The sequence below is a fragment of the Cajanus cajan genome, chromosome 5 (assembly GCF_000230855.2).
Source record: "Cajanus cajan strain Asha chromosome 5, NIPB_CcT2T_4, whole genome shotgun sequence".
Lineage (NCBI taxonomy): Eukaryota > Viridiplantae > Streptophyta > Magnoliopsida > Fabales > Fabaceae > Cajanus > Cajanus cajan.
The window spans coordinates 69,996,903-70,011,654 of NC_138521.1; the positions used below are offsets into that span (position 1 = coordinate 69,996,903).

The window sequence follows — 14,752 nt, forward strand, 5'->3', positions numbered from 1 at the left end:
TTAATTCCTTAAATTTAAAATAAATTTATTTTTAATTTTTTAAATTTAAAATTGATCTTTTTAATTTTATAATTTTAAAAAAAATATTATTTTAATTCTTATGTTGAACTTCTTTTGGGAATTTGTGTCAAATAGAAGACTTACTTATGAATATTTTTATTAATAAAAATATAATATTAAATTCAGTTAAAATTACATAATTATCTCAATTTATCACTTTTATATATGTTATTAGTATTTAAAAATTAAAATAAGATTTTTCAAAAAATTATAGAAATTAAAAAAATAATTTTAAATTTAAAGAATAAAAATAAATTTATCATAAGTTTAATAGACTTAAAAAATATACTTAAACCTACATTTTATTATCGAAGATACTATGAGATTCCATCAAAAACACAAACCAATCTTTCAGGACCCATGTGTATTCTTTGATAATTCATTATTATTATTTTTTTATTTCTTCCTTTCATTATAAAAACGTATTTTTTAACGAGAAAAATAAATTATATATATACATGTGTGTGGGGGTGATAAAGGAATTTAACCATGTAGTCGTTGGTTGTAGTTGTAATGGTCGTGGGAAGAGTTTTCTCGAGGTCTCACGGTGGGCGTCAAAATGTTTAAGTCAAAGGATAGCAACCGGAGAATCCCTAGTGATATAAACTCTAAAAGAACCTAGTCGTCGTCCTGACCTAGAACAACATTTGATGAGTGTAACCTACTATTAGTAAACCCTTTTTTCCTTTATATATATGAGTGTCATGTTAATGATACAAATATTTTTCTCCAATCTCAATCCCTTGAAATAAGTCTTCATTTTATTTCTCATAATGAGTCTATAAATCATATTTATAACCGTAATCAAATATGTGCAAGAATCATGGAAATTACTGCCTTAATTAGTCTTTGAAAATCCATAAGTAATCTTGAATTTGACCTACTTGGTCGAATGGGGAGTTGAATGATACGTATCTCTCCATGCTTAATTGTTAACAATGCAAAAAGTCTTTACTAGATGGATTCGATCAATTTGATTAACTAGGGATTTGGAAGGTACAGTTATATAATTATTTTAATTTATTATGTGTTATTAGTGATCAAAGATTAAAATAAGATTTTTTTTAAATTATAGAAATTAAAAAAATAATATTAAATTTAAAAAATAAAAAAAAATTATGAGACAAAAAAATATAATTAAACCTAGATTTTATTATCAATATGAGATTCCGTCAAAACAGAATCCAAACTTTTAGGACCCGTGTGTATTCTTTGATAATTCATTATTTTTTTATTTATTCCTTTCATTATGAAAACGTATTTTTTAACGAGAAAAATAAATTATATATATGCACGTGTGTGGCGGGTGATAAAGGAATTTACAGATTTATTATTTGTTACTACTTACTAGGTTATGTCCATTGCCTGTTTGTTCAGGACTTCAGGTAAAAAATAACGAAGATATTTTAATGTTGTAGACGGTATAAAAGTTTTTACACATAATTTAATTCTTCAAAATAGGCATGGAAGAAGAAGAAGAAGACACGTGTTTGTTTCCCCCATCCCCATGCGGCGCTTCAGAAGTCCACGATTCAAGGAGCTCCTCTAAATTACACACTATTTGGCATCCTTTGCTAAACGATTAAATAGATCAAAATTAGAGAAGGACCACACATTTCCATTAACTTCGCATGCCAACCCAACCCATGCATGCCTATAAGTACGCACTCATCACCCCACCCTTCCCAACCATTGCACCGCCCAAGGGCTTTGAGAAAACCACTGTCCTTAGGGCCAACAAACAAACCCACACACAAATACCTGCATACATATATCATATATACAATACAAGCCAGGAGAAAATCTATTTTTAAAAACCCAAAAAAAATAAAAAAACAGAAAAGAGTTTCGTAATCTTCAGCTGTAGGGATGGCAGCTGGATTCGACAGCGTCCACGAGAGGAAGAAGAAGCTCGCCATTGTGAGCGTCTCTTCCCTCCTCCTCGTGGCCATGGTCGCCGCCGTCGCCGTCGGCATCAAAGATGCCGGCGTCGAAGAGGGCGACAGCGGGATCGTTAAATCTCAAAGAAACGTTCAAGCCATATGCCAGTCCACCGAGTACAAAGAAGCCTGCACCAAGAGTCTCGCCAACGCCCCAAACGACACCACCGACCTCAAGCAACTCATCATAACCTCCTTCAACGCCACCGCCGAGGAAATCAAAGCCAAAATAGAAAACTCAACGCTCTACCACGAGTTAGCCACCGACAACATGACCAAACAGGCCATGGACATTTGCAAAGAAGTACTCGGTTACGCCGTCGACGACATTCACCAATCCATTAACACTTTGAACGAGTTCGACATCAACAAGTTGAACGACTACGCCTATGACCTCAAGGTTTGTTTCCAACCATTAAAAAAAAAAACTATATATATATATATATATATATATATATATATATTTAAAAAGAATTTGTGTTATTTTTAATCATATGGTAATGATCTGAAATTTGAGAATTGTTTTTCACAACAAGGTTTGGCTCTCGGGTACCCTGGCACATCAACAAACATGTCTGTCTGGGTTCGAGAACACGACGACCGACGCCGGCAAGACCATGAGTAAGGTTCTGAACGCGTCGTTGGAGATGAGCAACAACGCGTTGGACATAGTGAACAGTGTTTCATCAGTGTTCAAGGGTCTTAACTTGAGTGCCTTGACGGGCAGCAGGAAGCTTCTGGCGGATGGGATCCCTTCGTGGGTGAGTGAAGGGCAGAGGAGGCTATTGGAGAATGGTGAAGTTAAACCTAACGTGGTTGTGGCTCAGGATGGGAGTGGACAAGTGACCAAGATCCACGAGGCTCTTCAGATGGTTCCAAAGAAGAACAAGACGCCTTTCGTGATTTACGTCAAGGCCGGTGTCTACAAGGAGTATGTTAACTTGCACAAGCACATGTCCTACGTCACCATGATCGGAGATGGCCCCACCAAGACCATAATCAGCGGAGACAAAAACTACGTGGATGGCGTCCAGACCTACAACACGGCAACTGTGGGTATCAACGCACCTAACTTCATGGCGAAGAACATCGGGTTCGAGAACACGGCCGGAGCAGAGAAGCACCAAGCGGTGGCACTGAGAGTAACAGCAGACAAGGCAGTGTTCTACAACTGTGCCATGAACGGGTACCAAGACACTCTGTACACGCAGTCCCAGAGGCAGTTCTACCGCGAGTGCAGCATTTCGGGCACCATCGACTTCGTGTTCGGCGACGCCATCGCAGTGTTCCAGAAGTGCAAGCTGGTGGTGCGGAAGCCGATGGAGACCCAGCAATGCATGGTGACGGCGGGAGGAAGGTCGAAGGTGGACAGCCCGAGCGCACTGGTGTTCCAGAGCTGCAGCTTCACGGGGGAGGCGGATGTGATGGGCCTGAGCCCTAAGATCGCTTACCTCGGAAGGCCGTGGAGGGCTTACTCGAAGGTGGTGATCATGGACTCTGAGATCGCGGATATCTTTGTCCCTGAAGGGTACATGCCGTGGATGGGAAGCGCTTTCAAAGAGACGAGCACCTACTACGAGTTCAACAACAAGGGTCCTGGTGCTGTGACTGTTGGTAGAATCACGTGGCCTGGCTTTAAGGTCATTAACGCTCTCGAGGCTGCCGATTACTACCCCGGCAGGTTCTTTGAGATCGCTAACTCCACTTCTCGTGATTCTTGGATCCTCCACTCTGGGGTACCCTACTCCCTTGGCCCTCTCAACTAATTTACCCATCCATCCCTTGTCCCGGCCGTTTTGACATGTTATCTATGTCTCATCGTTAATGCAGTGCTATTTATTTCTTAATTTACCTTTCTCTTTTTTTCCCCCTTCATTCCCTATCCATCCTTACTTCAAAATCAAATCAAATACGTACGCCTTCACTAACTTATATTTTAAATCAATTCAATAATATAATCAAAATATTGTTTAGGGTAAATGATCATTTCTCTAAATTTACCGGTTTTATCCGATTAAAAAGAGACAAATAAAATTCATTCAGCTTTACACGATTTATACATATATATTACTATTTTGTATAATTATTTATAAAATCAAAAGGTTTCAAATTCAAACAAATCATAACCCACTAATTAGAAGCTGTATATGCAGTAAACACATGATTGGGTTTTGAATTCAAGTTTTTTTTATAAACTATACCAATGCTAGAATCACCTTCAATAACCATTTCTTCTTTTTAATGGGCCAGGCCCAACTATGCCTTCTTGTAATCATCGACGAGCTAATAAGAGATTGACAGACTGATAAGAAAGCCTGTTATTATATATAAGCACGATGCAATGGTCATTTTTAAATTCACCAAAAAAGTCTTTAAATAACTTTTTTAAAGACCCATCATGCTCTTTATACTTAATGGTTTTACTATAAGTAGCAATAAAAACAATTAATAGCCTAGAGTTATAAGTCTACCGATAACTGAAATATGTAATATATATCATTCATATAAAATAGAAACAACCATACAATCATATGTGATATAAATACAATAATCTAATAGAAGTAAACTATACCGTCTAAGTTATTGGTTAAACTACTCCTATACAAAGCATTACGTTGTAGTAGTGTCCAAAAATATAAACAACCTCGTCATTCTTTTGATAATCACCTCAACTACAATATCTCATATTTATCTCTGTTTTACTCTCATACAACATATTATCATCATACATCAATAGATCTTCCCTACACCATCAACAATATCAACATTATTGGGATTATAAACTTTTCACTACAGATTAATAATAAGCAAAAAAATAAACTTGCTTACATATTTTAAAACCTTCAAACTATTACATAAGTTAGCTTTATAATATTATTCATTTTTGGTGAAGTGAGTTTTATTATAACTTTTTTATTTTATTTTTAAAGGATAAAAAAAAAAATATATATATATATATATAGGGAGTAGGGATGACAAAAATACCTGTACCCGCGGGTATCTGCGAGTAAAACCCGCTACGGATAATAAATAAATAGGTTAATTGGGTACCCGCGAAAAATGAGGACGGATAATTTTTTACCCGTTTATAAACGGGGCGGGGGCGAGTATGATGATATTCATACCCGCAGATATCCGTTTAATAATATTTCTTAAATATCCTAATTATCCTTGTACCACATAACTCTAAAACTACACTCTCTCATCTTATTTTCTTACAAAAGTGAGGTTGTTGAAGTTACCAACATGTGTTAAGCATGTTATAGAATTATGTTGGATGTAATTTGATTAATTTTCTATCTTTGATTGGGCCAATAAAATTTATGTATTTTTAGTTGTTTACTTTCGTTTAGAATTATGATATTGAATAATTGTAGCTATGTAACATGAGACTTTCACTTACTTATGAGATTGATGTATTTTAAGTTATTGATTATCTTGCATTTTTATTATTATTTTAACAAAATTAACGTTAAATACAAGTTCAAAATTAACATTTATTTTTTTTAATATTTCAATGACATTAAATATAAACTTAAAATTATTTGTAATATAATTTTTTTAATTTCTTAAAAATTTATAAATATCTATGGATATTCGTGAGTATTCAAAAAATTCATGGATACCCGTTTAATAGATACCCGCACGGATATGGGGTTGGTATGAGTCAATTTTCATCTAGTGGGGCGGGGACGAGTTTATTATTACCCGCCCTCATGAGACCCCATTGCCATCCCAAATAAGGAGCATATTAAGTGAGAGAAAATTTATTACGAGAGATGAAAAGGTTAAAATATAATAAGTCTTAAATTAATTTTTTCTCACTTGATACGCTATATATATATATATATATATATATATATATATATATATATATATATATATATATATATAAGTCTTCAAAGGGAATAAATAACAATGGAGTATTTTTCTCCCTAAACTTCACGAAACAAGGCTGGTAAAGGGATTCGTGTGAATGAATTTTGTTGAGCCTCGTTAATGTCATATGAAATTGTAGACTTCCCTTCAAGCGGATTTAAGGGGTTTTCAATGTATGAAAAGGGCCTTTTGCATGAAATATGAACTTCTCCATAAATATTTATGGGAGACAATTTTTTTATAAATTAATTTCTAAAAAAAGTTTATATCAAAATTTCAAATTTTTTTAAATTTATGTGTAAATTAAACATAAATTAATTTTAATTTATAAATTTTCCATACATTTATTCCTAAAAAAAATTATCCAAACAAGTATTAGGTATTAACAGTCTTAGAGGGATACCTTGACACCTGTTCAATTAACAAATTCCTTTCATGATTGTGTTGAAGATTTTTATGTGATCTACTTTAACGTGTCTCATATCATTTCCAATCGATTTTTGAAATGTTACAACGATAGTTTTCTCTTTTGGCATAACCAAGACCGATGACAAATGATAAGGATAACTACTAAGATACTCCAACATTCCAATTAAAAATATTAGTTATGTTTTTCGTCATTAATTAAATTTGATGTAAATCTTTTTATTTCTATTTAGTTTTACTAATTAATATATATATATATATATATATATATATATATATATATATATAAACTTTTCAAAATTAACTAATAAAAACACCAAACGTGTTATAGATAGATTTTATATGACAAATTTAGTGTGAACATTTTATTTGAAAATTTTATAACAACATTTGTATATATAAACTGAAAGCAACTGTTTTCAAATTATAGATTATAAAAATTTAATTTTATATCATATTCAAAGGATGGCAGGCGTACATTTAAGTTTAAATATATATTTTGGCAGAATGATGATAATTATTAAAAGAAATGTCTTTGACACTATTGATGATGTTGGATGTATAAAGTTTTTCTAATATGAATTGAGATGAATTATGCAGGGCTATTTTTGACAATATTCTCCGGTTTATGAACATCATGTTATGCAATTGTTCAAAGTGTGATTCTTCGTATTGGGTATAAGGAAATGAATTCATCTTTCAATTGGGTCTTCCTTAGTCAATTTTGACTCATTTACTTTACGTGATTTGTGGGTTTGTGTTATATTATTGAATGAGATGGGTTGGATTATTTGGATGGGATCTGATTCCTTCAAAATTGTGTTTAATTCTAATTGAATCAACAACTCATAATATACTGCTATTTGAGAAAACATTGAAACAGATAAAAGTGCCTTAGAACTTAGAAGCTTTGAAAAATGACCGAATTGTTGTTTGGAGCATTTCAAAGATATGCCCAGTTGCCACACAATACACATGCTCTTTATTGATTGGTCTGCAGCAAAGGAAACTCAACTTAAAAAAATTGCTTTACGTAATTCTACGAATCATGTTAAAAACTTTAGAGTTTGACCGATTCTTCAGTTTAGAAGATGTTGGGGTTATATCAAGATTTTAATCAGCACCCCTTTATTATTATTATTATTATTATTAAAACTCGTTTATTCTCTTCTGCATCACAATGTTCCAAAATTTTCTTTTTGTTTCGTCATGGGATTGTTTACCTTAACTAATGTTTTCAAAATCAAAACGCTTATCAAACCAATTTAGACATTAATTTAAAATTTAATGATTTAATTATAGTGATCAAATTAATATTAATAAAATTATTATGATTTTTATTAAAAAATAATTAAATTTTTAAATTTTTAAAAAAATAATAATTGGACTAGTTTAAATCGATTTAACCAATTTTACCAATTTTTTTTATTTATCAATTCATTACAAAATAATTTCTTGAACTAATCAAATCATTAGAAATAGATTCTTGATCGAATCAATCCAACCAAAAAGTTCAGTCTTATTTTTAAAATCACGATTTATGAGAGATTAAAAAAGTGAGATAAAATAAAACGGACTGTAAAAAAAAAAAAGGTAATTATGAAAAGAAATTAAATTTCCTTATGTCGTATATATATATATATATATATATATATATTTTTTTTTTTTCTTCTTTCTTTTCTGTATGTCAACAACGTTGCTTGATAGAAAATTTATTGTATTTAAATTAGCAGAATTTATATATAAAATTTTCATAATTAGAATCTTATTGCAGATATATGTTTTAAAAGAGTAACTAAAAATGATTAAACCCAAATATGTATATAGAATTTTCAATGAAAAATTTAATTAAACATTGGTATTATGTTCGAAGATTTTTGGTATGTCATTAATTCTATCTGTAATAATATTAACTTTTTTTTAATAGGATTTAATTCATAGATCTAATCTAGTTAGTTGAGTAAAATATATGTTTTAAAAGAGTAACCAAAAATAATTAAATCCAAATATGTATATGGAACTTTCAATAAAAAAAATTAATTAAACATTGATATTATTTCCGAAGATTTTTAATATGTTATTAATTCTGTCTTTAATAATATTAACTTTTTTAAATAGTATTTAATTCATCAAGAGATCTAATTTAGTTAGTTGAGTAAAATGTATGAATATTATAAATTCTTTAATATGAAATCCGATTTTGATTAATAAAAAAATCGTACTTCAATTGTACGAATAACTTTTTTTTAGCAAATAATTTCCTTTTTCTAAATTATTTGTTGTTTTGCAATCTTAAGAAAAAGTTATATTGTCCTTTTTTTTCTTCAATATTGTCTTGCTCTCTCTATACTAATGTTATATAATTATAGTGCCAATTTCTATATATTGTTTCAAGCATCTTGAAAAAAATTAGATATTTATTTTTTCAAATAAGATGAAACATTAAAAATATATAATGTTAAGATAAGGGTAATGTATTCTCTATTTATATTTTTCAGATTATAGAATAATTATTAGTTTCTTTAGTCTTTCCATAACACTATAAAATTACAGTTATTTGAAAATTTTGAGTTTCCTCCAGAAAATAGTGGAAAGCAAAGTTAAGACGACAACTTTTCATTAGCTGGTGATTAGAATGTCTGAGTGCGAAGTGTGTCCCACCCAGTGAAGATTTGGCATCCTTTTTAATAATAAAGAGCTTCTTTTAATTGTTTTATTATTCTATTTTTTGTACACGCTTTCTCCTGTTATAGCTTTACAACTAGCAAACACACCACACATACCAAGGCTATTTCTCAAAATTGACTATTCTTTCTTATTTCTACATGGATTTGAACCTCTGATCGCTTAAAAAATCTGAGTCTGTCATCACCAAGACTAACCACTTGTTAGTCTCTAGTTTGAAGTTTGAATAATGGGCACACTCCAATTCAACTCAGATTTCAGAACCAGAGGGATTCATTCACTCACTAAACCCAATCCCACGCAATGTATATCATGCATGTTCCCCACACGCTTTATTTTGTACTTATATCTTCGTCGTGTTCACAATTATTACTTTATTACATTAACATTTAATGTCATCAAACATGATGCACAACAACAATAATTATCCACTCTTACATGGTACTAAAATTAAATTATGGCTCTTGAGTCTAGTTTTTAAAGCTATATCAAAGGAAAATGCAACCGAATGACCTGTTTAGTCCCCTAAAAACTAAAAATAGTAAGTAAAAAATCCATGAACAATTCTGTTCAAATTAAAGGAAATGATTTAAAATGAATTATTGATTCATATATTTTGATCCATAAGAATAAAAATAGCATTAAAGGAATTTGAACTAAGTGAATTATATCCTTGATTGATTTATTTATTTAAACGGGTGCATTTGACGTGGCTATGCTGGTAAAATATCTGATTGACTCGGTCTGAGTTGAAAGTGAAACTGTAGGCCAACTCAAGTGACACCACGTAAACCCATGAAACAAGGTAGCATGATGGAGGCACAATTATTGGTCCAAGACGGATACATTAATTGGAGCTACGGCAGTCATTGACGGTAATCTATGATAGTGTTGAATCTCACAATATTCTTTGTTGGATTACTTTTAATATCAAATTTGATTTTATCAATTTATTCTTTCTCTGCTCAATTTGAGGCTTTCATATTGTTTTACTATTTTTTGTTAAATTAATCTATGATAGTCTCTCTTTTGCCCCCAAATTGTGCTTTATTCCGTATCTATCTTTTTCTTACATTCATAAGTGTTGAAATTCAAGTGTGAAGCAAAGTTTCACATTAATTAGAGTTGGACATTTTAAGTAATATATAAGTGAGAAAGACTCATCTACCTAATATTTTAAAAAGTTTTAGGATATGTTGTGGTGTCAAGCTCACTTATGTGACTTACTTACTACTCATTATGTTGGGGAGGATGAAGAGTAGTGCATTTAGGTCCCTACTTCTTTTAGAGTCAAAATAAATTTAAAAGAACTTAGGAATTTTTTACATAATTCACTTTCACACACACGAGAGATTAAATTATGAATTAACTTAATTAACTATTACATCATTCAATAAATTTTAATTAAATAATTCAATTTATCTTATTATTATTGTTTAATTTTAATACTTTTAATCAATATAAAACTATAATTTAATAATTAGATCGATTAGCTTCATCTCTAACATAAAGCTATATATTACACAATGTATCTCATTAAAAAAAAATATTGAATAATGTAAAAGTTAATGAAAAACTAAAAAACTACACAAGTATAATTTAATATCTTTCCATATATATTCTTTATTATAGGAAGTAACATGTCAATGTTATACGAATTCAACAAATTAATGAAATGGTAGTTTACTAAAATTCTCAAATCTTGAATAGTATGCAAGAAATTGACAAGACTGAGGAGAGGAGAGGGAAACAAAACAAGTGTTATTAATAAAAAGAATATTATAATGAAATTATTTTGTGTGAAAACTTTTAAGAGCAACAGAGGGAGAGAGAGAGATTTCAAATAATTCATTGATAAAAATGTGATTTTATTGATCAAATTTAAAATAAATTGATTCAAAATTATTGATAAAGTAGTATTTTAGTTTTTGTAATAATACCGATAAATATTTATTAAATGTAACTAAAATTTATAATAAATATTATATATAAATAAATATTATATTTAAATATATAAATTATATATTTAAAATTGGTATAAATAAACAGTTTTAAATATATAAATTAATGTGTAAAAACTTTCATTATAGTTTTATTTTTAATTCATGCATGAACTACTTTTAATTAATAGTGAAAATTATTTTCATTTTCTTTTAAAAATAGTTCTGAAGAAACTTATTTAAACAACTCTCATATAAACTTATTATGATAAAACTAAATTATAAGCTAATAAAAAAAACCTATAAATCGTTAATTACTTTGACAAATACACTCTTAATAAACAAAATATTTTTACATATATTTGAATTAAAACATTTTTTAAAAGTTGATAATAAATATTTCAATAATAATAAATTAAATACGCGTAAATTATATATTTTAATACAATAAAACGGTAACACAATAATGTTGAAGCCTTTTTATTACAAGAGAAATAAAATTAATATTAAATTATTTACATCTCTTAATAAAGAAAAATCTAATTACTTTAATAATATTAAGTTAAATAAATTAAATTATCCATCTTGACATAAAAGTAAAAATAAATAAATTACATACGTTGCAAACAGTCCTATTTTATTTTAGGGGGCAAACAGTCCTATTATGAACATAAAAAAAGCAAAAACATAGTGTAAATGAAAAGAAAACGTAATTTACTCATTCTTTTTAACATGAGTGTTAGAATTTAATTATTTTTTCTATTATTATTATTATTATTATTAAAAACTATTCTTTCTTTTTATTATATATATTATCTCACATATAACTTTTAAAAGAGTAATGATAAAATTTATTATGGAAGATATTATAAATTAAATATGAATATAAAAAAAATTATACAATCAATACATTGTAAATAAATTTCTACCCGTAAAAGAAAAGAAAATAAAAAAAAAGTAAGCTTTAAAGTTAAAAAATAAAAAATAAAAAAATCTGCAAGTTGCTATGATTCTCCTTCATGTATCTATCTGAACATGCTACGTCGAGAGGTTTGTGATGTCACATCTGCAACTCCTTCAATGGGAAGCGGTTAAACTCGCCGAGTCACATTCTCCCCGTTCCGCATCGAACTCGCTGATGGAAGCGCTTTCCTTCTTCTCTCTGCTCAGAATTATCTTAAACGATAGTATCCGACTCACCGGGGACTCGGAAGAAGAAGAAGAATTGGGCCCCAGCACTTGTTGGGGCCCAGGCCCAGGCCCAGAGGCAGAGGCAGAGGCAGAGGCAGAGAGAAGGAGAGGGTCCTTGGGCTGGGCCTCCACGGGGGCCCTGCAGAGAGGACACGTGGCGTGCGACTGAAACCACATGTCGATACAGTCCGTATGAAAAGTATGATTGCATTTGGGCAAAACACGACCCCTTTCACCCTCCTCCAACTCCGACAAGCAAACCGAGCACTCCCTGGCGTCGCTGCCCTCGGAGAACGTGAAGACGGGGAGCGTCGAGATCACCGAGGGGTGGAGGCCGCGCGTCGTCAGCCCAATGCGGGCGGCCGGGTCCACGTAGAAAACGAACTGCGGGCGGCGGGGCGCGCGCCGGATAAATTGGCGGCGGCGAGCGGCGACGATGCGGCAGCGGACGTAGACGTGGAGGCAAAGCATTATGACGATGACGAGGAAGAGAAGGACGATGGCGATTAGCATTATCTTGCCGCTGAGCGCGTAGTCTTTGCTTTGGATTTCCCTTCCCTCGCTGTTTTCCATCTTCTCTGTCTCACAACCTTCACTTTGCTTCTCACTTATCACTATTTATTTCTTTTCGATTCTCGCTGTAGCTGTTACTGTTACCTCTTCTCACTGATTAATTGACGCGGTTTTATTAAAATGACGCATATGCCCTTGCCTCTCCTTACGTTAAGTAATGTCGCGGAAATTGTGTTGCCTTGGTTAAGCTTATTGTCTAGTGCCTAAGGCATACAACACTTTCATCCATGCTTCATTGCTTACCAAATATTATATCCCGCTTCTTACGATGAATGCATTATGCTGACCAACTTGTTGGACTCTGAATATCGCAATCCACTACCTCTTTCTTTCTTTAATTAATTTCCTATCATTTTTCCCTATCATTCTCGTCACACCAAATCTCCACTCATTTCCTACCTTCATGATTATTGATTTTTCAATCGCAGTTTTTTTTTTTTTTTTTTTTTTCAATTATCGTGATTAAATATGAGTTTATATTTTATTTCCTACTAAACTTGGTAACCAAGTTTATTCAAATATTTTTTCTGAACTTTGCTGACAAATGTAGTATTATTGTATTAGAGAATTATAGTAAAAATATTATACATATCACACTCCCCCATATTTTTAATTAAAAAATGGAAAAATAATAAATTTGAAACTAAAAAAAAAATAGTAGTACTATATAAAAGCAGGCTGTGATTTTATTAAATAAAAAAAACAAACCTTACAAATAGAACACTTTAATTATTTAAACTATAAGCACTGACCTCTTTAATCTTTGTAACGGAGGGACCTTATCGGTCACGTGAACCAACACGTGCTGTTACGCCAGACACCCACGCGAGCTGAACCATGCCTATGTAAACCTTGACGTTAGCATCGGCTTGGCATACAGCCGAAGGACGAGAATAGTCTACTAGCAAATATCGGCTCGGCTGAAGGCCGATGCAAACAACACCATGATGCATCTCCGTACACTACGTATCGGCTCGGCCAAACGCCAACCAAGTAAGGTATCTGAATAAGCATTTGTCAGCCCAGTCAACAGCCGAAGACGTGCAACTTCCCAAGCTTTAGCCTGTCGGCTCGGCGATGTGCCGAAAGGTTAAACGGATTATAGTACAAATCACAGTTAACAATGATAAGCGCATGATTAAGACATGATTAGCTGATTAGCATTGTATTACCTAATTTGGTAAGTGTCAAAAAAGGCCCACCATGGTCAGGCCCATGTCAGGTATTATAAATAGGTCGCACGTAACGAGGTACGTCACTGTTCATTGTTTTTACCATAGAAAATCGTGTTTGTCCTGACTTGAGCATCGGAGTGCCTTTTGCAGGTACTTCCCCCCCTCTGAAGTGTCCACCAGAAGTATCCGTTCGGCCACTCACCACCTAGAAAGCTACGAGTGTACCTTCAATGTTACGGAATTCTCACTTATTCTCTAACTTTGTAAAATAACATTTACGTTAAACTCTATTTTTTTTTTAATGTATAACAATAATAACAAAGTGAAGAATCTAAAGTGAATCTAAAGTGGTACTAGACTGAGTCTTGTAAATGTAATTGGTGGTTTGATATGCCAATGTCCCCCTCACACACGCACTGCCTCATGTTTTCGGTGTTGGTTTGTGGCTCACTTTTATCAAAACTCATGTCATGCTGGCAATCACTTGAGTTGGGCTTTCGTGTTTTCACCCTTTTTTTTTTTTCTTTTGAAATTTTCTAATAAATATCAGTTTTGAACAACGGATAATCAGATAGTATGGAACCAAATCTCACTCAATCATTGACTTTAAATTCTCATAAGCGTAATAGTCCTAACTTTTAACCTTCCCTGCAGTTGCAGCTGATGCCCAAGTGCAAGAAATTCAAGAGAAGAGAGGCGAAAATACAAAGAAGTTTTGTTAGATAAACAAAACATATCATTATGAAACTTATTCGGTTAGAACATCTTCAATTGAGGATTTCTAATACTAGCAAGTAGCAACTCACCAAGACATTTATTTCACTTTAAATGGGTTTCATAAAGGTTATACAAAAAAAAAAAAAAAAAGGTTTCATAAATCATT

The 14,752-nt window shown here is 31.8% G+C and overlaps 2 protein-coding genes across 2 annotated transcripts; one reads left to right on the forward strand and one right to left on the reverse strand.

Annotated features, from left to right (window-relative positions):
• Positions 1-1,730: 1,730 nt before the first annotated feature.
• Positions 1,731-3,847, forward strand: LOC109809913 (pectinesterase/pectinesterase inhibitor). The gene is made up of 2 exons (XM_020373336.3): positions 1,731-2,400; positions 2,537-3,847. Exons 1-2 carry the CDS (start codon positions 1,930-1,932, stop codon positions 3,764-3,766), a joined length of 1,701 nt encoding a protein of 566 aa, XP_020228925.1. The 5' UTR covers positions 1,731-1,929; the 3' UTR covers positions 3,767-3,847.
• A 7,922-nt stretch (positions 3,848-11,769) lies between these two features.
• Positions 11,770-12,792, reverse strand: LOC109809917 (RING-H2 finger protein ATL2). Its single transcript, XM_020373342.3, has one exon. It carries the CDS (start codon positions 12,692-12,694, stop codon positions 12,008-12,010), a length of 687 nt encoding a protein of 228 aa, XP_020228931.2. The 5' UTR covers positions 12,695-12,792; the 3' UTR covers positions 11,770-12,007.
• Positions 12,793-14,752: the final 1,960 nt, after the last annotated feature.

Coding starts and splice junctions, on each gene's coding strand:
- LOC109809917 (XM_020373342.3), bottom strand. CDS start 12,694: ATGGAAAACAGCGAGGGAAGGGAAATCCAAAGCAAAGACTACGCGCTC.
- LOC109809913 (XM_020373336.3), top strand. CDS start 1,930: ATGGCAGCTGGATTCGACAGCGTCCACGAGAGGAAGAAGAAGCTCGCC. Junction 2,401..2,536: donor ACTACGCCTATGACCTCAAG/GTTTGTTTCCAA, acceptor TTTCACAACAAG/GTTTGGCTCTCGGGTACCCT.